Source organism: Anastrepha obliqua, chromosome 4 (assembly GCF_027943255.1).
Source record: "Anastrepha obliqua isolate idAnaObli1 chromosome 4, idAnaObli1_1.0, whole genome shotgun sequence".
Taxonomy (NCBI): Eukaryota; Metazoa; Arthropoda; class Insecta; order Diptera; family Tephritidae; genus Anastrepha; species Anastrepha obliqua.
In genome coordinates this window covers 93,761,097-93,786,664 of record NC_072895.1, presented here as the reverse complement: position 1 = coordinate 93,786,664, position 25,568 = coordinate 93,761,097, and the positions used below count along the sequence as shown (strand labels likewise).

General features: G+C 36.9%; 3 protein-coding genes across 5 annotated transcripts in view; 1 reads left to right on the top strand and 2 right to left on the bottom strand.

The window, feature by feature from the left end:
• The window catches only part of LOC129245699 (uncharacterized), a 73,546-nt gene extending 54,934 nt beyond the window's left edge, over window positions 1-18,612 (bottom strand). The window contains exons 1-2 of one of the 3 annotated variants that reach the window (XM_054884039.1): window positions 16,323-16,428; window positions 15,811-15,938 (exon numbers count right to left, since the gene is read on the bottom strand). The gene's annotated coding sequence lies outside the window, so the exon portion shown is untranslated. Of the gene's footprint in view, window positions 1-15,810; window positions 15,939-16,322; window positions 16,429-18,334 lie in introns of those variants that run through there. The other 2 variants (XM_054884041.1, XM_054884040.1) reach the window with 2 other exon arrangements.
• LOC129245700 (trypsin alpha-like) lies at window positions 5,965-6,802 on the bottom strand. The gene has a single exon (XM_054884042.1). It carries the CDS (start codon window positions 6,800-6,802, stop codon window positions 6,032-6,034), a length of 771 nt encoding a protein of 256 aa, XP_054740017.1. The 3' UTR covers window positions 5,965-6,031.
• A 4,100-nt stretch (window positions 18,613-22,712) lies between the features above and the next one.
• LOC129244287 (putative mediator of RNA polymerase II transcription subunit 24) lies at window positions 22,713-24,269 on the top strand. The gene has a single exon (XM_054881902.1). The coding sequence runs from the start codon at window positions 22,713-22,715 to the stop codon at window positions 24,267-24,269; it is 1,557 nt and encodes a 518-aa protein (XP_054737877.1).
• The last annotated feature ends 1,299 nt before the right edge of the window (window positions 24,270-25,568 follow it).

The window sequence follows — 25,568 nt, the reverse complement described above, 5'->3', positions numbered from 1 at the left end:
CAGAGCCGGAGCCATGCTCGGTCCTGGAGCCATCCGTAAAAATGCGAAAACAGTGTTTGCCGGGCTCATTTTCTGAGTCTCCCCACAACTGAGCCTCTGGTAACACTACACTGTATCTCTTTTCAAGTACGACTCTTGATGGCATTGAGTCAAGGGGCATGGAGAGAATCGTTGGATCGATGTCCATGCCTTCTCTGTGTTCCAATGCTGGACAAGGGCCGTACCAGTTCCCACTGTGTTTCAGTCTGCAGATGGCCTTCAGGGCCTCTCCTCGGATGAAAGCATCAAGTGGTGGTAAACCAATCAGAGCATCTAGTGCCGGGCCTGAAGTAGTCGGAAAAGCTCCGGTGCAACAGATGGCCACAGTGCGTTGTAGTCTCGATAAGGTCCTCCTGACTCCCACTAGGGATAGTCTACTCATCCAGACCACTGATGCATAGGTGATAATGGGTCTTATCATAGCTGTGTAGATCCATAGGACCTTGCTAGGAGAGAGACCCCACGTTTTCCCAAAGACACCTTTGCACTGCCAGAAGGCTGTCAGCGCTTTGGATGCCTTTGTCTCAACGTGTGATTTCCATAGGAGCTTACTATCGAGGATTACTCCTAGATATTTAATTTCCTTGGATAGCTGGATTGTGACTCCTTTTAGCTTTGGCAGAACTATTCCGTCAAGCTTCCTCCTTCTGGTAAAGAGGACAATACCAGTCTTGGCGGGATTTGCCGACAGCCCGTTCGCACAGCACCAAGTGTCAATCCGATCCAGAGTTTTCTGCACTTTCCTGCAGATGTTCATAAGCGAAGAGCCTGTTACTAAACAAGCAACGTCGTCCGCATATGCTTGTGCGTAGACTCCCGAATCGTTTAAGGTGGTGAGCAGAGGATCGATTACCATGCACCAGAGTAACGGAGACAGCACGCCGCCTTGGGGGCAGCCTCTGTTAACCCCAGATGACACCAGCAGATCTTCCTCTGCTCGCACCGAAACGATTCTTTGGGCCAGCATCGAACGAATCCAATTTACTAGCACCCGGTCTACGCCGTGCCTACTAGCAGAGTTACACATACTATCAAAAGTGGCATTATCAAACGCCCCCTCTATGTCTAAAAAGATACCCATAGCGTAGTCCCTCCTGTCGATGGCCAGCTCTATCCTAGCAACAAGGTTTTGCAGTGCCGACTCGCAGGATTTTCCACTCTGATAGGCATGCTGAAATAGAGACAGAGGGTGAGCCTTCAGCGACTTCTGACGTATGCGCAGTTCCACCAGTCGTTCGAGACTTTTCAGCATGAAAGAGGTCATGCTGATTGGTCTAAAGCTTTTGGGGCTGGTGTAGTCGTCTTTTCCAACCTTTGGGATGAAAGCGACCCTCACCATCCTCCAAGAGCGTGGTATGTAAGCCAGTGCCAGGCATGCCGAGAAGATTTTCTTCAGGGCTGCTGTCACGAACTCTGCACCCTCCTTCAGCATGGCAGGAAATATGCCATCTGGCCCGGGCGACTTGTAGTCGTCAACTAGACTGTAAAACGTCATCAATATCCTCAGGTGACACAGGGACAGAAAAGCTCGGGCCATGTTCTACCGGCTGATCAACTGATGTAACATTAGGATAGATAATAGCTTTTTTATTTTTGGAGTTATATCCACTAACATCTACACAGAAAAAATAACAATCGTCTTGCTCTCTCCATACCATGGGTACTGCAAATTTAAAAGCTTTCTTCGTTTTTTTAAGCCATTTCCTTAGATCCTCGACACAAACATAACATACTTTATGCGGAACCCAACACTTGTCTTGATTACTGATTTCTAAACCAAAATATGCAAAGTAAACTTTTTTTACAAAGTCAGTAATTTCCCTTTGATTTTTTTTAATGACAAAATTACCACATACATATGTAACAAAAAGCGTTAGGAGCATTTTTACAATCACGTTTAACCATTTTAATTTTGAACAAAAAACGCACAGCAATTTGAGGTTATAACTCACTGAAAGAAAGCTAACAGCTGTTAAATTTATAAGAACTACCAACTTAAAAACATTTTCCTTCATTGCCAATCTGATTACATTTTAATAATGTTGCCAACTAAAAAGTATTTAAAACGTTAAAAATATATCCGATACATTTTGGTACATAAACTTTATTTTTACTTAATTGTAAAATGTGAAAAATTGATGGGTGATATAACTTTTTAATAATTTTTTTCGTAATCAGGACACCAAATTACAAAGTAGTTAGTTAAAATTATCGAAAAAGTTTTTTGGTTGTTGGCCTGTGTAATCATTATTTCCATAATCAAAGTTGTATTTTAATGCGTATTTGTCTCATAAATCTTTTCATACGAAAATATTTGATAAGGAAACATTTTTGAAGTAGATTCCGACAAAACAGACTTATTTTATTTGTATGCCATTTGTGAAAAAAAGAAAATTATTTACTTAGTTATTTAAGCTGGCCACAAACAGGGCACAATTCCCAGCGATTTGTTAAAGTTCGGAGAAAATCCATCGGGTATGGCGAAGGGCGGGTTGGTGTTATTGTGTGGCGCAGTTTGTGGATTTTTTGATTTTTTTACTGAGTATCGTCGAGATAAGAGTAAGCGGAAAAATGACAAGTGTTAATAAAAAAATGTATACTCCTCTCAAGCACTCATTTCCATATTTCCTAAAAACTTAATATGCGAACGAGTAGAGTAACTTCGGGTATTGTGATATAGGTAATCCCTTTTCTGCTATTACTTCATAATTTCAAACTTTTATTAACTTATTATTGCTTAATACAGTGTATTGAAGTATTGTGTAGCTAATATTGAATTTGGAGTATTCTATTTTCAGCCAATCGTTAGATTTTCCACTGAAATCAAAAATAGTCGAAAAGGGAGGTTTGTAAAATTTGGCGGATAATGTGATATAGTCTATTCGGATAAAGTGATATATATATTAGTATCACATTACACGCCTATACTCCTGGAAAAGTTAAGCCCCAAACAAACATGTACAAAAGTAAGACCCATGAAGTTTTTTTATAGTTTCATCTATTATTCAGAACTTCAAACAAAAACAAACATTTTACTCATATGTACAGATGTATATTTTTAAATAATTTATGAAAATTCTTAAACTAGATTAACAAAAACTTCAAATAAAATACATAGATAGACAAGCAGGTTTTGAAGAGATATTAAGCCCCAATTTTCTAAGATGGCTTACAAGACTCGTAAACAAAAATAGCTTGCCGTTTAGGGAGGCATTTATTGTGTGCCCAAACTAAATCGCATTGTAAATACGATAGCCACGTTGGGTTGCCTTCGTTACCTTGTTACAAAAAGCACACACCGTGTCATTACTAGGTGGTGCCTCTCCAAGGGTCTTCTTCTGAACTCGGCAGCTGCAAAGTTTCTTCAGATTCGCTCGAAGAATTTCCCTATTTGGCTTTCTACGCTTCTTACCGCTACGGGATTTAAGTGGCTTATTCTTTCGCTCCTTGACATTCCTTATGCTTTCCTGCAAAGATGCTTTGTATGGCGGTGTTGTTAATACCATCGCAGCAGCCGTTAAAATGAGCAGCGCTGGGTTTTCTTTTGAAGTATTTGTGAACCGTGGGGAATGTTCAAACCATTTAGTGAATATTGGTATTTGTATCCAGCCGGATATATGGCAAGAAAAATCGGAGCCGAGAGGGGCATGTCTCATTAACAGTGAAGAAGGTTTTTTTCTGGGAAAAATAAAAAAGGGCGGAACAAAAGCCCCAATGACATCGCTACGGACATGAAAACACGGATAGACGGGAGGTAGAATAATCTAGCCACTTGTAAAACCGCGAAAGTCATGTGTACACAGAATGCAGATTCAGATTCGTCAGATTCGTACTAGCCCTGTCTAGAAAGGAAAGGAGAACTATCGTAAGCATGCTGGCCACAGGCCACAATTTACTAGAGGCGCACGCATACAAGATAGGAATTACAAACAACGAGAGGTGCAGATTTTGCAATGAACTGGAAGAGAGGAAAACCCTAGAACACCTGCTATGTTTTTGCTCTGCATTAGCTAGGACCCGAATGAAATGTTTAGGAGCTCTGCAATATGAGAGGTTAGAATGCCTCGGGAATAGAGCTTCAGAGCTTACTTAGATTCGCAAAAGACGCTGGCTTATTACAAAAAGCCTACTACAAGGAAACGTAGGGATCAGGCTCCATTTGGTACCACTAAGGACCAATAGATCTAAAATAAAAATAAATAAATAATTGGCGCGTACACTTCTGTTAGGTGTTTGGCCGAGCTCCTCCTCCTATTTATGGTGTGCGTCTTGGTGTTCTTCCACAAATGGAGGGACCTACAGTTTCAAGCCGACTCCGAACGGCAGATATTTTTATGAGGAGCTTTTTCATGGCAGAAATACACTCGGAGGTTTGCCATTGCCTGCCGAGGGGCGACCGCTATTAGAAAAATGTTTTTATTAATTTTGCTTTCACCGAGATTCGAACCAACGACCTCTCAGTGAATTCCGAATGGTGATCACGCACCAACCCATTCGGCTACGGCGGCCGCCAGGACCAATAGATCTATGTGATGGCTTTCAGCCAGCCAGGTCAACCTAACCTAACCTAAACATTTTTTGATTGATGACTTTCTTGTACCAATCAGTAGCCCCCTGAATTCATCATGCTTATGCTGTAGGTATTTAAATAAATGCCTTCGGTTCACAAAAATGTAGGTTATTCTCTATTTTTTACTTTTTGTTATCGATGCGTTCAAACGGCTTGCAGTTTTAAAATATTATAAGGAATATGAAATATGGTAACTATTCATGCAAAAAAAAAAATTGTATTATATTTCTGCAAAAAAAAATGTTAGCATAAAAGCCACTTGCCTAGATTTTTTGAGAGACGCAAACCAAGATTTAGAGAAAAAGTTTGTTCTAAATACATTCCAAAGATCCATGTAACAATCTGGGATGACAGGGCCACCATTGCAAGCCGCACGCCAATAAACTGATAGTACTACATGGTGGGCCATATAGCGCTTGCTTTTTGAACCACCTATTTTTTAGAGAATGGTAACACAAATGACATGTCAAATGTGTTCATAATTTACTTAAAGGTTTGACATTTACGAAATGGGACGCTATACGCTTGAACAAAATTGAGAAATATTGAAAACCAATTTTCAAAGTGGTGAGTCTTCTTTTCTGATTTTCACATCGGTGGCTACGTCAATAATCAAAATTGTCGGATTTGGGGCTCAGAAAATCCACACGTTACTGTAGAGAAGCAAATGCATCCACAACGAGTCACTGTTTGGTGCGGTTTTTGGTCTGGCGGCATCATCGGGCCATTTTTTTTCGAAAATGAGCGAGGAGCCGCAGTTACAGTAAATGGCGAGCGTTACCGTGACATGCTCAACGAGTTGTTTCCAAAAATTGAAGAGGATGACATGGACGACATTTGGTTTCAACAGGACGGTGCAACTTATCACATAGCCAAAGTTACACTCGAACTTTTGGCTACCGTTTTTGAAAACCGAATAATCAGCTGAAATTCCGATATCAATTGGGCGTCTCGGAGCTGTGATTTAAGACCGTTGAACTATTTTTTGTGGGGAGCCGTTAAGGACAAACGCTATGCGATCCATCCAGAGACGATTGATGCTTTGAAACACGAAATCGAAGTTGCCATTTATGAAATTGGAGCCCAAACAATCGAAAATGTGCTTAAAAATTGGGTTGAACGAATAGCCTACTGTAAAGCCAGTCGTGGCAGTCATTTGAACGACATTATTTTTCATTCATTTACGACAATGTTCAATCTTCAAAATAAAAAAAAAAGTTTGAAAAAATATTGATTATTTTTTTTATAGCCGATTCAAAAAGCAAATTTTACATGGCCCACCCTATATTATTGCTTCCTGAGTTATTGGCTTGTGTGTAAAAAAAAAACCAATAATATTCCAATAAAAACGAAAATATATTTCGAAAGAAAATTTTTAAATTTTATTCACTTGCAAATTTTTTATTGAGTCTATATAAACTTTTAAACTGAGCTAGCGGCGCTAACCACCCACGAACTAAGAGCAGCCACGTCAGAGTACACACCGGGATAGTTGGAGTATGCACAACCGTAACCCCAGGATACAACACCAACCAACACTCCACCAGATACCAATGGGCCACCAGAATCACCCTGGCAAGCGTCTTTGCCGGAGGCAGCAGCACAGATCATGGCGCCTTTAACTTGGCTACCATAGCCATAGGAACTCGAAGCGCACTTAGACAAACTGACAATGTTCGTATCGACATACTGCAATTTGCTGGGCAAGGATGATGCACCGTATGTTAGAGTACCCCAGCCGGACACAGCAGCAGCGGCGCCATGTGCAGGTGCAGAGCTAGCCAGAGAGATGGCTTTGATGGATGAGCTGAACGAAAGTGAAGAGGCCAAACGGATAACGGCAATATCGTTGTTATAGGAGCTGGAGGAGTAAGATTCGTGATTCTTGAATGCGGAGACCTGTATTAATACACCGCCGGAGTTCCAGTATGTCGAACCAGCGCGGACCTTCAGCACGGAAGCGGTAACCGATTGCAAACAGTGAGCAGCGGTTACAATGATGTTAGCGCTGTAAATCGATCCACCGCAAGAATGAGAGCCCGAACGCTGCAAGGATATTTGCCATGGGAAGGTGCTGATGGTTGTAGCAGCACCACCGACAATACGTCCATCCAATTGCGGGACGAGACCCTCAGGCTCAGTTGCACCTAGTGCGCAGGTAATTGCCGACAATAGAATCACGAACTTGAACATGTTTGAAAATGTTATGATAGCAGTGTTCTGCGGTTCATGAGCTTTTATAGCGTTTCCCAATGGCGAGCGATATGCATATTGCCCAAATATGCACGTCAGAGATCTGAAGTTAGATTTTTTAATTTTATCAATAAGATTTATAAGGTTTTTTGGGACAGATATTTATGAATGGTGATTTTGTTATCATCGATACGAATACTGCGATAATAAGGTACGGGAAATCTTTCGCAAACACTAAATGCGTAAAATCCTCAATAAATCTAAACTTAGTCCTCTTACGCACAAACCTATACCACTTTGCATAATTTTGTACTGATATTGAATTATCAAAAGTTAAACATTTATTAAAACTACATCCATATAAAAGAATAATGAGTTCAAAATGAATAGAAATATTTTTTGGACTTCCGAAAAAACGAGATAATTCGACCAGTAGTTTTCCCGGTTTTTCAATAGTTGCTATTATTGACCAATCGCCCATCCTTTATTAAGATTATCCAGCTATGCACTTTTTCTAGGAAATTATAGAAAGATATGCAACCATATTTTTGTATATAATTTTTATGAAGAACCTATCCGATGATCCACCCTTTATTAATTCTGTGTAACTTCTTAGTTTTGCTGAGCATTGAAAGCATGAAAATCATTGAAAGCTAGGCAACCATTTTTTTTATAACATTTCTAAGAACAACTCTGGGACCGGACTCTTTTTAAAAGTTTTAACTTTATAAGCTTCCTGGCAGAAAACGATTATAATTAGTTTTAAAGAGCAAACTTTGGATTCTTTATCAAGGCTATAACTTCAGTGGAATTCCATTAAGTATGTATGTTGGTTTTACAAATAAATCCAAGAACCAAATACTGAATAATAATTATTTTCATAATTAAAGTTATATTTTAAAGTGTAACATACAGTTTGTCTCATAAATCTTTTCATACGAAAATAATTGATAAGGAAAAATGTTTGAAGTAGTTACCGACCGAAAGTAATGCACATATTTATTTATTTATTCTTAGAACAAAACAAACTTATTTTACCGAACAATTCTGAGCGACTATAGAGCTACCAAGCCATGCATATACCTGTATAATGTAGAGTACACACGCGCCAACCATTGCATCAACAAGTTGTATAATGCGTTGGACGGCTGTTTAGTATATATGTATGTACACATGGTAGAAAAAGTCTGCGTTCACCCACTGTTATAAAGTATTAAAATAATTTAACGTGTTTATCTTAAAACTCTCAGTTATTTCTTTTCACTTATTTCAAAGAAAATTATTCGTAGAGGGTATGAATAAAATTGTTTGGAGTTTGAGCTGCGTCGTGTTCAGATAACGGGATTATAGTACAGTTACTTAAATAGGCTGAGCAGAAAAAGTGTGCGTTCATTTCGAATAGTGACGATTATTTGCATGGCAATTACGTTAAATTTAATTTTAAATCATTCATGTAGTTGACGCGGTTAAGAACAAATCTAAAGAGGGAAAAATTGATATTAGAAATACATTTTTTGTTACTATGGGCCAAAGACGAAAAGAAATAGATATTGGTGAAAGGAAAATCATTGTAAGTTTGTGGCAAAATAGTAAGAGCTATCGGGAAATCGCGAAAATTGTTTGGAGGCAATACTCCTCGGTCCAAAGAGTGATAAACAACTTCTAGCAAACGAATTGTTTGGAGTCTAAGCCTCGTTCTGGGCGTCCAAAAAAACTGACGGAAAGAGAAGAACGCAACATAACTATTCTTGTGAAGTCTAATCCACGATTAACAGCAAGCCAAATTTCAAAAGACATAGAAGTAAAATACCAAAAGAAAGTACATCCAGATACAGTAAGAAAAATTCTAAAAAGAATCGGATTTCACGGCAGAGTGGCCCGAAAACAACCCTTCATATCGCGAGTAAATCGACTTAAGCCACCTGAGTTTGGAATAGTGTGATTTTTTCAGATGAGAGCAAGTTTTGCATTTTCGGGATAAAAGGTCGTAAAATTATTTGGAGGAAAAACGGAACGGCACTTGGAAAGCAAAATCTGGTACTTACGGTAAAGCATGGGGGAGGAGGTGCCATGATATGGGGGTGTATGGCTAGTTCGGGCGTTGGAAATATATAGTTTATTGAGTCGATAATGAACAGACATGATTATCTCGATATTTTAAAAACGAATTTGAGAGAAAGTGCAATCAAACTGGGACTCGGTGAAAGATTTGTTTTCCAACAGGACAACGACCCGAAACACACAGCAGACCTGACCTTAACACACCTGACCTTAACAGAGCGTACAGTAACTAGCAAGGAAATGCTTAAGAACGCGCTTAAAGAGGAATGGGAAGCCATAAGTCCAGAAATAACAGCCAAACTAGTTGGATCAATGAAAATACGCCTTCTAGAAGTCATAAAAAGGCGTGGATATCCAACTAGCTATTAATTTTAAAACATTTCTATGATCTTAAGCTTTTTATTTTATTATTATTGGAGTGAACGCAAACTTTTTCCGTTTAGTTTGAATGGCCTTTTTAATTTTATGTGATCTCATTTTAAATTTGATTTTGTTATTGGTAGCGAAAAATGTGTGATAGTTACGTTTAAGTGAACTAAATAAAACTCATTAAAAAAATTTCTGAAATATTTATTGTTTTGAACTTTTTCTAATGCAAAGAATATTTGCATAGGTGAACGCAGACTTTTTCTACTATGTGTATGTACGTTCCAACATGATATACAACGGGTTGTCCAAGTTTATTATTTCCATATTCGTGGTGTTGAATATTTGGCAGAATGCAGAAATCAAGTAAGATTTGTTCAATAATAATAATTGATGAAATTTTTTTTTTTTTTTTAATTGTTTTTAATTTTTTTTTAATTTTTTTATTTTTTTTAATTGTTTTTTTTTCAATTTTTTTTAATTTTTTTCAATTTTTTATTATTATTATTTTTTTTTAATTGAACTTTAATATATTCTTAATTTCTTTTTTATCTGTGTAAATGTCTAAAAAGAAGAATGTAAGCAAATAAGTTCGAACTCATTCTACAACCGCTAACTCCGCCCACCAAAAATTAAAACATATTAATTTTCATGCAACCGTTGGTGGAGATCGGTTGTACAACTATTCTATGCATGATACAGCCGCTCATCCAACATGCGCATGTTGATACAACGGTTGGAGCGTGTATACTTTGCCGAGGGTTTGTGCTTGGGATCGTTATCTTGGAATAATTTGTATAACAATTTAGCGATTATATACACTTGTGGACAAAATAATAGGTGTGTGCTGAATCTGTACTGATGTTACGCCCAATAGTGTAATAACTGTTATTTATTTTTGATACCGCTACATTTTAATGAAACAAAAGGGAAACTAGAACGTAAGTAAAAAACATTTTTGCGACTCAATTGGTAATTTTGCGTGTTATTGGAAAGTAATGATTGTTTCATTGAATTCGCTTGGCCATAAAAATAGGTGTATCAGCATTTTTTCGAAAATACCTTGTTATTTGAAGTGTTATCAAGTATGTTTTGCTGCATTGTTCAATTTGTATTATTTTGACTGGTTCAATAATTATTTAGAATGGGTCGTAATAGCCACTGCACCGAGGTAGAGCTTCAATTGGTGAAGAAACTTCGTGCGGAAGAGAAAACGTATCGCTGCATTGCCAATACATTGGGACGGTCGGAAAACTTTGTTAGGAACTCTTTAAAAAAGAAGTGTGAGAAAGAAAATCGTGGACGGGCAAGATTGACGGGCCCAGCAGAGGATCGCCGTATAGTGCTTATGACCAAAAAGGATCCTTTTGTGTCTTCGCGACAAATCGCAGCAGAAATGGGATTGAATATAAGCTCGCGGACAATACGACGGCGTTTAGTGGACGCTAATCTACCAGGAGGAAAAGCTAGAAGAGTTCCACTTCTACGAAAAGTGCACATACAGAGAAGAAAAGCATTTGCTAATGAGCACAGAGATTTGTGTGGTCCTACTGGAGAAAAAAAGTGACGAAATATTTTATTTAGTGACGAAGTAAAGATGAATTTATACGGTAATGATTCCAAAAGAAGTGTACGCCGCCCGAAAGGCAAAGAATTTGCGTCTCAGTATACCAAAAAGACCATTAAGCATGGAGGCGGAAACATTATGGTGTGGGGATGTTTCTCTTGGCAGGGTGTTGGTCCTTTATTTTGGATAAAAGACACAATGACCGCGGTTGAGTATAGGGATATTTTGCAAACTGTTATGCTTCCATATACAGAAGAAAACATGCCTTTGAGATGGTGTTATCAGCAAGATAATGATCCCAAACATACCTCGAGGTTGGTGTCGCATGGCTAAGAAATGCAAGTTGTATGCAATGGCCAAGTCAATCCCCTGATCTCAATCCTATTGAGAACTTGTGGAGTGATTTGAAGAGGAGACTGGCAGACTTTGCATTCCAAAACAAGGAGCAATTGTGGCAGAAAACCAAGGAAATATGGGATGCTACCCCTTTAGAAACTTGCCAAAAATTAATAAAATCCATGCCCAATAGAATAGGCAAACTTATACAGAGCCATGGAGGATATACTGGTTATTGAAATACTAGCGGTTAAATTTAAGTTGAACTCTCTTTTTGTTTTGTTTTTGGCTGAGCTTTCCATTTCTACCACGATATATTTGCTTATAATGTCTAAGTGCGTGGATCGAATTTAAAAATTATAACACGCAAATGTAGTCACTATATCAGCCTTTTGATTTATAGTACTATTCAAAAATTACAATTAAGAATTAATAGCAATATTTAACGTTGAAAATACTTATTTTTTGCATAAGCTTGAAAAAATTCCCTATTACAGAGGCTTATTTCACTTAAATACAAACACAGAAAAGTAACAATTTTCACTTATAAACATTCTTTATTAAATGAAGATTCGATGTAAAGCTATTTTTACTAAATAATACTCCAAATTCTATTAAAATTCTATTATTACAAATGTTCTTCTAAACGTTTGTAATACCGTGCAGAATAAATGTGAGGAGCGAACTATCAAACGAACGATGAGAGAAAGAAGAGCAAAGCGAAATAAGAAAACCCCAGTCAACCAAAAGGGAATAATTCTTTTATTATTATTTTTGGGGGCGTTTTTTTGTTTTCAAATATACATACATACATGTTACAAAAACAAATATTTTTACATATACTGAAAATTTGGAATAAAAATCGCGCGATTTTTAGTCCAAATTTTAGCCTGCGGCGCTTTTTTGCTTTCAAATATACATACATAGTACATGTTACAAAAAATTTTGTATAAATAGTGAAATAGTGCAAAATCGGACAATTTTAAGCCTAAATTTTCGCCAGCGGCCCTCATAACTTTTACGATAAAACAACATTTTCAGAAGTGCTATGAATTATAAAACCTAAGTTAAATGCTTGCTGGGTTGACGACTAGTGTATACACTTCTCTTCAACTGTATTTCAGTACAAACTGCAAATGCGGTCGGAAAAAACCTAATTTTTAAACTTCTCCTGAGGGTTCTATAGGGACCTCCTAGGAGGTTGGGACTTTCACAGTTATAATGATGTGACCTTGCTCTTTTTAATGGGCGTGGTGGGTGTTACACTTATTATTTTGTCCACAAGTGTAGCTGTATTTGTATTTTCTGGTTCAGTGATTCCAAATTTTTGCAGATAGGGTTTTAAGCTAGATATACACGAGGCAACCGTTGCAGCAACGTGTTGCCTTTGTTTAAGAAACACGTTGCGACCGTTGCTGCAATCTCAGTACTGTGTATAACTGTGGTGCAGGAAAGGTACAAGCGGAAGATACGTAAAATTAAATTTTTTAAATGATCGACGAAATACGTAAAATTACTTCTCTTATTATATTTGACGAACTTTTGTACGAAAATGAGGAAGAAGAGATGCAAAAAAAAGAAGAGAAAGAAAATTTGGTCCAAAAATTGGCTTTTAAAAAAATCGAATTTTCAAACGAGAGGCTGCTGAAAGAACTGAAGGAAAATGAGCCAGCGGACTATAAAAATTACATGAGGATGGAGGAAGCCCTGTTTAGAAAATTGTTGGACTTCGTAAAGGCCAAAATAACGAAACAAGATACCATAATGAGAGAGGCAATGTCAGCAGAAATTAGACTGGCAATAACTTTGCGGTATTTTTTCAACAGAAAACTCTTTTGCGGACTTGAAATTTTCGACGGCGGTATCTCCACAAGCTATTGAAAATATTGTCGTTGAGACATGCGATGCCATCTACGAAGTTTTATATTTTTCACTACTTATATCCCACAGCTCTCTCAAATTTTTATATTCGTTAATAAAACTAACATAATTTTCATTATTTTCAATTGCCATTTTTTCCTTTTTCACTTTATTTTACTCCGCACGAACCTTCTTCTTCGCTTGTTTTCAACGAACTGAACGAGTAAAAGCAGTAAACAATGATACACACGAAGCAACGGTTGCAGCAACCTATCCCAAAAATCAAATTTATTTGATATTTCAGGCAACGGTTGCAGCAACACGAAAATCATATGGCAACACAGCTACACACGAGGCAACGGTTGCTTCAACATGGCCGTGTTGCTGCAACGGTTGCCTGGTGTGTATTTAGCTTTAACTCTAACCGATTTCCGTTTTCTGAGCAGTATGGCCTCTGGTGACGGTCAAGCATTGTTCGACAATAACTTTATATGTGTGCGTGTCGGGTGCTTGACGCTAATATCTAAAATTTTTGATTTTTACCGACAACAAGTATGTGTGACACGACGCCACCCGACTGCACTAACACATACAAAGCGCAGTCAAGCATGCTGTATCGTGACCAGAGGCCAGTAAAGACGTTTTCTTATTTATGCGATATGCAAGAATCACTTGCGCTATCTGGCTCACGATATACAAGAACAATTACATTTCTGTTGTTTGTTTATGTGAAAACAATTCTCAGACAACGCAGCAAACGACGTATTTTGGTTTTCGTTGTTGTTTTTGTAATATATATTGCACGTTCAAATAACTAATTTTGTTTAAAAGATAAATAAAAGACACCAGCAAAGTATTCGGCTACGAAAAAACAATTCTAAGTAATATGTCGTAGTCGAGTCTACTAAGAATGTAATGATAATATACAACATAAAATTGTATGACGGAGAGAGACAATTATGAGGCAAAGGGAAAATACCCATGTGTTCTCCCGACTTTTTTAAAAAAAGGGGTATAAGGGGGGGTAGAGGGGCTATTCTACTATCCAAAAGTGAAAACTTCACTTGCCGGAGCCTTATAGTTTTTAAGTTATTTGAGTTTAAAAATTGTAAAATTGACCAAGAATCCTCCTATTTTGGTTACTACAACCAGCCGAAGTGCTGCCAGACATCGTATAAATAAACAATTTTAGAAGATAATAAATGACTAGAAATACAAAATTTTACAAATTATTTCTATATTATATACGTCTATTCATATATATATATATATATAGGTATATTTATGGATATATGTATATATTTATATACATATATATATTAATGCTTGATTTTCAGTAAAGTATGTTTGATTGTATGCATTTTGAATATATGATATATATATTTTTAATTCCAAATTTTCACTATATTATGAATATATGATATATATATATACATATATATATTTAAAAAAAAAGAAAAAAAAAGCGCCGCAGGCGAAAATTTGGAATAAAAAATCGCGCGACATAATTTCCACACACTCTTTTCTGTTAGAATATGAGGGGCTCCGACTCCATGTGTTCTCCCCTCACTTGTTTTGAGAGAAATATTACGAATTTTTCAATGAAATTCACAGGAGGTGTTCATTTCTTGCTTATTTTGCTAAAACTAGCACCAACACTATTCTGTTAATAATAGTTTTTAAGTTATTTGTTGATAAAGTTTGTCTTTTACCTTCACCAAATTTTGATAGAATAAGTGCATTTATCACATTTATTTTAATAAATATTGAAACTATATTAACATACACACACGTTTTTAACTCTTTTTATTTATTTATACCACAAATTAACCATTTATATTGCATTTTTAAGTTGCTAACTCCAAATATGCCAGCTAAATTTACAATAACTGAAAAGCATGGCTGAATGGAGTGCTGCCAGAAGCAAAAAATAAAAAAAAATAATAGAATGCGATTGAAAACGAAGCAACATAGGAACATAATTTCCACACACTCTTTTCTGTTAGAATATGAGGGAATGGGGGTTTACAACCTCTAAGGTGTATATATTCTTTTTAAAATTTTTTAACTATTCTTTTTTATATATAGATATTTAATATATAAAAAAGAATATATATAATATATTCATAATATAGTGAAAATTTGGAATAATAAATCGCGCATAAAATGCAATATAAATGGTTAATTTGTGGTATAAATAAATAAAAAGAGTTAAAAACGTGTGTGTATGTTAATATAGTTTCAATATTTATTAAAATAAATGTGATAAATGCACTTATTCTATCAAAATTTGGTGAAGGTAAAAGACAAACTTTATCAACAAATAACTTAAAAACTATTATTAACAGAATAGTGTTGGTGCTAGTTTTAGCAAAATAAGCAAGAAATGAACACCTCCTGTGAATTTCATTGAAAAATTCGTAATATTTCTCTCAAAACAAGTGAGGGGAGAACACATGGAGTCGGAGCCGAGGCAAACTCTACATTTCTACCTTAGTTTGTTGCGACAAACAGATTTTCTTTGAACACCATTTTTCTGAAAGTTTGTACTAAGTTCGCAGTCTTTTCGTGTCAATAATTCTTTGACACCTTTCAAACTGCCTCCTCAATAAAAATGTAATAATATCCAATGAGACCATGATAAACACATTATTGGCACATATATTATGTATGTACATATGTACGTACACGCAACCACTTGTTGCTTCTAATTAGAATGGCACAATTACAAAACACGCAAAATCCACTCCAATGCAAATTCGTATGTCATGCAATCTGTTGATTACTCCAAATACATACACTAATACTTCATATTTACCTAGAGAAATATGCAAATTTTTCGCTTTTGCTGATAATGTGCGCGCTACAATTACCAACGCTGCTTTTCCGCTATTTCGCTGTTTTCACGGGCAAACGAGTTAACTCATAAATTCAGCCGCTTCTAATCTAAGAAGGGGAATGACAACAACAAAAGACAATCGTTTTTCTTTTCACTTTAACGAACAGAATTAAAAAGAATTATAATAAATATTTTCTTGATACTAAAATTTTCACTTTTTTCACACCATAGGAGAACACAAATTTGCACTTTGTAGGAATTTTATGAAGCTACACGCGAATAATTCAAGCAACGCAACAACAATTCGCACGCAGTCAGTGGTAGCCGAGAAAGTCCCGCAACCTGAATTCGCACATACATATACTCGAAGCGTTCGCGTTTAGTTGGAGGTGAAAAGAATGTGCACTCCCGACTACGTACTTTTGCAGCAACAACTCTAACAACAAAATACAGTAAATTAGGTTTTTCTTAAAAAACAAACAGAAACTTACGACGTTTTAAAATATTTCTTTAACTGAAAGAAAGTTTGCATCCACGTTTTAGCGAGCACGAATAAATTGGAGCGAACGGAACGAAGGCGAAAAGCAAACAAATTAAAGCTAAAGCGTCAATTGCAATAAATGTCGGTGAGGCGCTTTAGGCCCCCAATTAGCTTGCTCGACAAAAGCAGCGCAGTCAGCGTCTGACACCAGAGAAAAAGATGAATGCTCTCTGCTGCCACCTGATCACAACAGTGTTGCCACCTACCTTGCAGCAAATTTACTACGCTAGTTTAAGTGTACCACCCTACTGCGACAATTTTCCGGCTATGGCAGTTTAACTGTTATACTTGTGTGTACTTTTAGTGTAGAATGGAGAGCATGTTTACTTCTTGACTTAAAAGATATGGTTATAAGCGATATAATTAAATTAAATAATAAAACAAAAAATTCATATTCCAAATTTATTTCCATAATCTGCTAAAACATATGTTAACTTTGAAAATTTTACCCCATAGCAGCGCACTTGCTGAAAGAAAATGTTCAGCGATGAATTTAATAAAAATCAATTATTGAATTATTGAGTGTTCATGTGAGCAATTTAATGTTCGGAAAAATGTTGTAAACTTGCAACCAATAATACCAACCACAATTTATAATCCAAACTTTAAAATATACGCATTCTAAAGTAATTTGAATTAAGGGGGTCTTCTGGTCTCGAGGCCCTGAAATGAAGGGTTTTTTTGGGGATTGATTGTGACAAATCCTGTGAATATTTAAAAAATTTTTTATTTTTTATTTTAAAGGTACATGTCTTGGCTTTTAAAAAATGGTTTTGACTTTGAAAAAAATTAACACCCGCGACCTTGAAATGGCGCTGAAGACGTCCACCTCCAAACGAAACAGGTCTCCATTTTGGTCACAGTTTTTCGACCTGGGTAATCAGAAAGCAAAAATTAGATATGCGTTGTCTTCAGAGTTGCCCTGGTTAAGTTTTCCCATGACAGATTTTTTTTTTTTAATTTTTTTCAAAAGTTATGCAACAATTTGCAAAAAAAATTTTTTTTTGCTCATTTTTTGAACTTTAAAAGGTTATAAAAATGGAATGAAAAAAAATTTCAAAAATCGTACACGGGGAAACTTAGCGGTAAGTTTTCCGAACCTTTTAAGACCAAAACCATTGAAATCGGAGTATAACTACTATGAAAAGTGTGACCAAAATGCTTAAAAAACACGATTTTCGGGGAAACGCGTTTAAAGATAAAGTTTATGATAAAAACGGCCGGAGGAGGGTACACTTCGGTGCCCAGAAAAATGTGAAAAAATGCGATTTTCAAAAAATTCTTTCTGTGGCGTATTCTCGCATACACATACAACAAAATTATGCAAAAAAAAAAATCGATTTTTTTTTCGCTGGAGACCAGAAGACCCCCTTAAAATATTAAAAAATGTTTTCCAAAACCGCATCTTATTGCTCCATAAGTAAAACCGGCTGAGTATTTGAAGTTTTTTATTCCGAATCGATTTTTGTCTGTTGTTTGTGTTTGTAAAAGGGAAATAAAAAAAGTGTTGTGCTATGTGAAGGTTATTTTATTCTGTTTGCTGTTTTGCCTGTTACAAACATTTACATTTTTTGCTTAATTTTCCCTTGGAAAATTTCAATCAGCTGCAATTTTGTATCAAATCTGGTGGGCTTGGATTCTTGGGGGGTGGGAGCACTGGATCAAATGCCACGATACAGAATACAAAAGGGAAATAAAACAGGGTTGCAATGAAGTTTGCGTTATAAAACATATTGTCGAGAGTGAGGAATGTTATGAATATATTTACAATATGATTACCAATAGCGTCAAATATATAGGTATATTAAATTTTCATAGCTGGCAGGGAACTCTGAATTATAAACTATTGGAAGAAATAAATTTATTTATTAAAAATATTTATTTGCTAAATTATCATACATATGTACACATGCAGCACTGCATATGTATGACAAACGGCACAAAAGAAAATAAAATACATACCGCCAGAGAGGCGCCTGTTGCCGTGTACATGACTGCGAGCACTAGCTATACATATGGGCAATACATTTGTTAGAATGAGTGCACACGCGCTGTACAAAACTTCAAGTTCACCGAATTTTCTAGTTACACCAAAAACTATGCAATGTTATTTCTCTTAATGCTTTATCAAACAATACTGCAGCTTTGTTGGTGTACAAAAAACTTAAGCTTATTAATTTGCTGGTCGCTCACTGCCTAACTTTGAAATGTAGACATAAACATTTATTTTTGCATCTTCCTTTATGTGTATACAGTTTTCTTTATTAACTAAACTAATCGTTAATACACACAACAAAATCAACTACTTCTGCATATGCGGAAGTATACACCACTACTGTCAAATTACCATACCATTGCGGAAGTATCAAAATTTCTCACACCAACAGAATGTCAATATGGTGTATGTTCAGTGTGTGACGATAAATGAAACTATCGAGCATATACTGCAACTCGGTTCCGCATGAAATTATCACCGAAAACGTACTGACATTTTTGAATTTTTTCTGTTCCGTTTTCGAACACTAAAGACCAACGATTGGTACGTGCCTGAAATCGCTATTGTTATTTTTTGCACCCATTTTGAAATCGCGTAGCAGCGGTTACGCAAAATTACTCTAAAATTGTGAAATTGACATTTGTTTTCAGTAGACATTGATTACTTCTTCGGAAAATGCGCCAATGTTATTATCATTAAAACATCGGTATTTATTGTGAAAAAAAATATATATATATATAAAAATATATAATTGGCGCGTACACCCTTTTTGGGTATTTGACCGAGCTCCTCCTCCTATTTGTGGTGTGCGTGTTGATGTTGTTCCACAAATGGAGGGACGTACAACTGTCCGACTCCGAACGGTAAATATTTTTATGAGGAGCTTTTTCATGGCAGAAATACACGCGGAGACTTGCCATTGCCTGCCGAGGGGCGACCGCTATTAGAAAAATGTTTTTCTTAATTTGGTGTTTCACCGAGATTCGAACCTGCGTTCTCTCTGTGAATTCCGAATGGTAATCACGCATCAACCCATTCGGCTACGGCGGTCGCCCATACAACGATGTTAGGAGCTCTTAAATTTATGTTGCGATGGTTCAGCAAATGAATTATGATAAGTTGAGAGCAAAAATGGTTCTAAGGAGTAGACGGAACCGCCTAGCAGCCAGCAGTTGGGGTCACCGATTTCATAACTAGATAGCAGAGACTGCTTTATGGGGTTAGGGGTAGTTGATTGTTTTTATTTGCATTTTCTTGGAGTATATTATTTCAAAAATATTGTGTGAAAATTTGAAGTGAATCCGACAAATACTTTTCGAGTTTTTCAACCATTAAAAAAGCAAACAAAAACAAAACTTTAAATGTGTTTTTCTCAAAACTATGTTTTTCGAACTGGTGATCACTGTAACTAAAAAACCGCTTGGTAGCTTTCAATAAAATTTGTACTGCTTTTGAAAATCATAAAAAACTTGTGCCTGATCGAAGGACTTTTTTCAAAATTTCGATTTTTTTTAACAATTAATTGTCGGTTTTTTTTTCTCGAAAATCTGAAAAATATTTCCTGAGGCCGCCATATTATTAATTGTGAAAAAAAACTTCAATCAGGTACAAGATTATCTATTATTAAAACTAATTTCTCTTGTCCGATTGATTTTAAATGAATCTCCAAGGACTTGTGATGACCACCGCAAGGGACTTATGGAGAAAGGGACTCCACACACAAACAGCGATAACTTTTACAATTATTAATTCTCTTTTAAATTTTGCTAAAGACAAGTCGAATCATGATGTAATAATGCTATATTCTTATTTTTGTAAAATAAATAGTATTGAAAATCATCATTTTTTAAGACGTTGCTCAACTCACTCATGACTTTTCAAGAGTTTTGGATGTATTAAATAAGTATAAGAAATGAGAAAGAAACCCGTGTTTCAACGTAAATCTTCAATTCAAAATTATAAAGAATAATGAGATGGCGCCTTCGTGGTACCGTTACTTTGCTCTCAGCAAATTTGACAACGAGTGAGCACAATGAGTAGCACCAGAATGGCCAGATTTTTTTGTTATTTAGCCTCGAAGTTTTAGTTCTTTCTTCATAAAATTTTTCTAGCCTGTTCTAATTATTACTTTTAAATGTTTATAATTTTGTAAAATATATATTTTTTAAAAATTAGTTCAATAATTCACTCACTTTTATTTAGCTTTACTTTTTTTAACAGTTGGTCGCATTGCGCGCGATTGCGGTTATTGTTGGTTTTTTCTCCTTTCAGCAGTCAAATCTCTCTCTCGCTACTGCAGTGTTGCCTAGCTTTGGATATAAAAACGCACTCAAATGCCCATTTAAAGAAAATAAAATACCAAAATTTTATTGAATTACTGAAATACCTTGGTATGCGTGACAAATTGTCTTTAAAATGTGCGTTTTTTTAAATAAATTTATTATGGTTATGTACAATTTAATTTATGAGTTTTTTGTTAAGATAAACTCTTTTTTTAAGGGTACGATTTTTTTGCTATATTTCAGGTTATGTAACAAGGTAAGGTACTCTTTTTGTAAAAATGTCGTTGTGGTTTCTTCAGTATTTTTTAGTATTTTGTTGCTTATTTTTACTATGAATACACCTCTTGATGCCCTATGTCCCACTAAGGATTGAGGATCGAAAGAAACGATTACACCTCTATGGTATTAATTCGCAAGAAGAGTTGAGAGAAGAAGATTTAATATTCTTGCATAACCTTAAAAGGAGCAAAAAATTAAATTTTCACTTTCTAAATATCAAATTTTGTAAGAATCAACAATTGTTTCATTAACTCTACAATCTTCTCAGAGTGAACCTTTTTTAACTTACAGTTTCGGTAGCTTTAAGTTAAGGTAGGTAGGTGAAATGGTTGAAGTGCCAATCTGGCACTCCTCAAGTAGCACTAAAGCGCCGTTTTCATACCATTTTGAGATCTCCAACAGGCAGATATCTACAGTAAGCCAGAGCTGTTGATATAATGGAGAAGATTGATGGGATTTAGGTTAGTGCACCACCCCACTCTGTCGAAGAAAGGAGCACCCAGTGATCTTAATCGTCTAGCTACCAAATCGGGACATTTAGAGAGAAAGTGCTCAACAGTCTACTTCTCTGAAAGGTCCCCACAGCTTCTGCAATGGGGGTTTAATGGTAACCCTTGCTTTTCCGCATCAGTGCCGATCGTCCAGTAACCGGTAAACACAGCTACGAGTTTGGAAATAGAATGGCGAGGAGTCCAAAGAACTTTCTGAGTCCTTCGTAAGTATATTGTACTGGGGTCAAAGGGTTTTCGAAATAGCCCATGAAGAAATGGAGCTCCTTCTTTCCTACGCTTTCCTGAGAAATAATTTGTGCAGTTTCCCTTTAACAACTGTCAGGAAGATGTCGATGACCGATTAGGAGGTCTCTGAGGCCAATTCAGTCCCCTTTCTGGCAAGCAGCTTTAAGTTAAAAAAAAAGAAACAAACACCAAACTTAAAAATTTTCGCATTTTAGGTATGAAAAAATACAAAATTTATTGCGAAGAGCAAGTGGTTGGCAACACTACACAACTCAGCTAATGTGACATCACGCACACTCTGATGGGCGCAATCTTGTTTCTATCGTTCTTGGAAGTTTCTGTTATCTGGCAATCAGCTGTTTCGAATTCGATTTCGAACATCATTGAAATCGGGTGAAATTTATCACCCCTCCCATTAATTCATGCGATTCTTTTCACTGGCAAGCAGCTTTAAGTTAAAAAAAAAGAAACAAACAACAAACTTAAAAATTTTCGCATTTTAGGTATGAAAAAATACAAAATTTTTTGCGAAGAGCAAGTGGTTGGCAGCACTACACAACTCAGCTAATGTGACGTCACGCACAATCTGATGGGCGCAATCTTGTTTCTATCGTTCTTGGAAGTTTCTGTTATCTGGCAATCAGCTGTTTCGAATTCGATTTCGAACATCATTGAAATCGGGTGAAATTTATCACCCCTCCCATTAATTCATGCGATTCTTTTCCCTGTTGAAGCAATTTTTAATAAGCTAAACGACAAAATCTATGCTAAAATTTCAAAAGACTTTAAAAATATTTATTTATTTATTTTATATATTTACCAAAGTAAATTAAAAATTAAATTATTTATTAACGGAAACAACTCTGCTCGTAACCCTAAATGTAATTTTTTATGCCTCCACCTTTTATATAATATATAAAGTTTGACTTTTTTTGACTTTTTTGTTTTCTAGTTATTTATTTATGTTTTTGTGAAAAAATTGAGCATTTGAAAAAAAGATGACGATAAGCAGACGTCAACCGTTGCTATATTATTTGTTACTCATAATGCTACTGCAGTGGTCCACCAGCAAGGTCGATGGCGCGGTACTCTACAACAACGACAACTACGCCGACGCTTTTTATCAAGACGCGAATTATTACGACTCGTTTGCGAATGCAGAGAATGATGTGGGCAGCTCAGATGCCGAGCAAGCATTCATGCAACAGGGCCGAATGGACAATGCGCAAGTTGAAGAAGGCCAAGATGAGCCAGTTCAACAACTAGATAATCTACAAACCGGTGCAGAGAGGGAGCAAGATGCGGGCGAACAGGATAGACTATCTGAGATGGAGAAAGCAGATCGGCTTGGTATGACGGACGATGAAGCAACGCATCCGAAACGTGAGATAAGCGACAACCACTACTCACAACGCTATGGCCAGGAACAGCGGTCGGCATACGTGTGCCACGGACAAACGCCCGAACAGCAAGCACGTTTGGATGCGGCGGTGAAGGACACCAAGGATACGATTGAGCATGTGACGTTGTTGATAAAGCGCATGCGCGAACATGCAGTGGCGATTGTAAAAGAGATAAACGAACTGGAGGGAGATTTTTTGGGTGCTTGTCAGGACGAACGATCCAAGGCTGCTAATCCGACTAATCCGACAAATCCAACTAATCCAAAAAGGCCGCCGCAGAGTAAGGCTAGTTGTAAAGAGGTATTTGGCCATCGCGGCGATAATTCGTCTGGCGTGGGCTATATTGATGTTACTGGCGGTTTTAAGCGCATTGACACTGACGGTGACAACAACAACAATCAAAATAAACTAATCTATTTGAGCACCAACAATCGCAATGATAATGACAATGAAAACACCAACAATCTGGCGCCAACAAATGGACAACGCGGCGATTACAGCAACAGCGGCAACAATCAAAACGTCAATACGAACGCCAAGTCAAATTCAACAGGAGCGTCCACTAAGGCACGCATACTTATCAACGAATTCGGTATGCCAATAAAAAGTGACGCATCTGATTTGCCACCCAGCGAATTCCTAGAACAAGCGCAGTTTGCCGTGCACGCATGGAAGAACCAGATCGAGGAGTGCAAGCGATTGCTCGACGAACAGATTTCTCGTGCAGCGCAGCACCAGCCAACCGATAACGTTGATGGCCCCGTAACGAACGTTCAACATATCATAAAAATCATTAGAGCACCGGAAGAGACAGAGGATGCGCGCGAAGATGATGTCGCACCGTCGGCGGATGCTGCGACAACAGCTGTGCGTAGCACTAAAGAAAATAGCAATACCGATAATAATAATAATAATAACAATAACTACTTCAACGATGACAATCCTGCTGCGTTGAAAGCAAGAAGTGGCATGGCGGCTGCGCTCAAAAATGACGACAAAGCCGACAATAAGCTCGCGATTTCTGATGATAGTGCGAAGGCTGAAGTGAATAGCGATAACAAAAACGATGCCGATGGCGATGTTAACGACAGCACAAATAATAAACGCAACGAGGATGCGAAAAAGTGTCGCAGCGATGACGACAAGAAGCACAGAGCTGTACCGCCGCTCCTGAGTGTGCTGCAGGGCATGGGATTTTAGTTAATAATTGATGTTTTATATTTGATACTGTAAACATATTTTATAGATTTCAGTTTTTATTTTAGATTTAGCGCGACTAATGTGTTTATTTTCGATGCCTATACATTATTTAAAATCACGTTATATTTCTAGTAAAATTATTAAAATTTATACAGCGTAGCCTATCTATATACATATTAGGCCGGGTCGATTTGTGGGGAGGCAAAAAAATCGCCCATTGCTCTGTGAAAATCATATTCTAGGGATCAAAATAAGAAACTTTGCCGAAGGAACCATACCTCTAAAACGAATTCTGATGTCCCCCAATTTGGGTCGAACTTTTTAGTTTCTTTTCTCATGTAAAGGCCAAAAATGGTGATATTTTGAAATGATTGTATGGGGAGTTCCAGGGGGTGTGCCACTGGCTTGGGTGGATCGGCCGTCCAAAGTTAGTGGGGGTCGGTTATACATTTGGACTCGATTGGAGCACTCTAAATGGGTCAAAGTGGGATTTTTCGTTCGACCCAAATTCGGGGACATCAGAATTCGTTTTAGAGGTATGGTTCCTTCGGCAAAGTTTCTTATTTTGATCCCTAGAATACGATTTTCACAGAGCAATGAGCGATTCTTAAATCGAGCCGCCCCAATACATATATATGGTATATATAATTGGCGCTTGCACCCTGTTTGAGTGTTTGGCCGAGCTCCTTCGCCTATTTGTGGCGTCCGTCTTGATGTTGTTCCACAAAAAGAGGGACCTACAGTTTGAAGACGACTCTTAATGACAAATATTTTTTATGAGGAGCTTTTTCATGGAAAAAATACACTCCCAAATTTGTCATTGCTTGCAGAGGGGCGGCCGCTACTAGAAAAAACGTTTTCTTCATTTTTGGTGTTTCACGGAAATTCGAACCAACGTTCTCCGGGTTGTAGTCACGCATCAACTCATTCGGCTACGGTGGCCGCTCGACCCATCTAGCGTTTGGAATTTAAAGTAACAGCTGAAATAATATCCGTGTCGGGTTAGAATTTTAGTAGATATTTAGAAAGTGGGTCGCTTTTTGCTTGAACCAAGTTGGGAAATATTAAAAATATTTGAATACAAATCCGAAACGCTGATGCCAATTGACCGCATAGAAGCTGTAATTTGATTCCATTAGTTCGTGTTACACTAACCATCCAGAGACGTTCCAAAAGTTGAAATAGGAAATCGAAAGAGACATTGGTGAGATAAGTGCCGGAAAATAAAGCAAGCCGTGGAAGCCATTTGAATGAAATTGTGTTCCATATTGAATGGCAGGCTTTATTTATTGCCTTCAA

Bases quoted from the DNA above. Each gene is read 5' to 3' on its own strand.
- LOC129245700 (XM_054884042.1), bottom strand. From the start codon at position 6,802: ATGTTCAAGTTCGTGATTCTATTGTCGGCAATTACCTGCGCACTAGGT.
- LOC129244287 (XM_054881902.1), top strand. From the start codon at position 22,713: ATGCTACTGCAGTGGTCCACCAGCAAGGTCGATGGCGCGGTACTCTAC.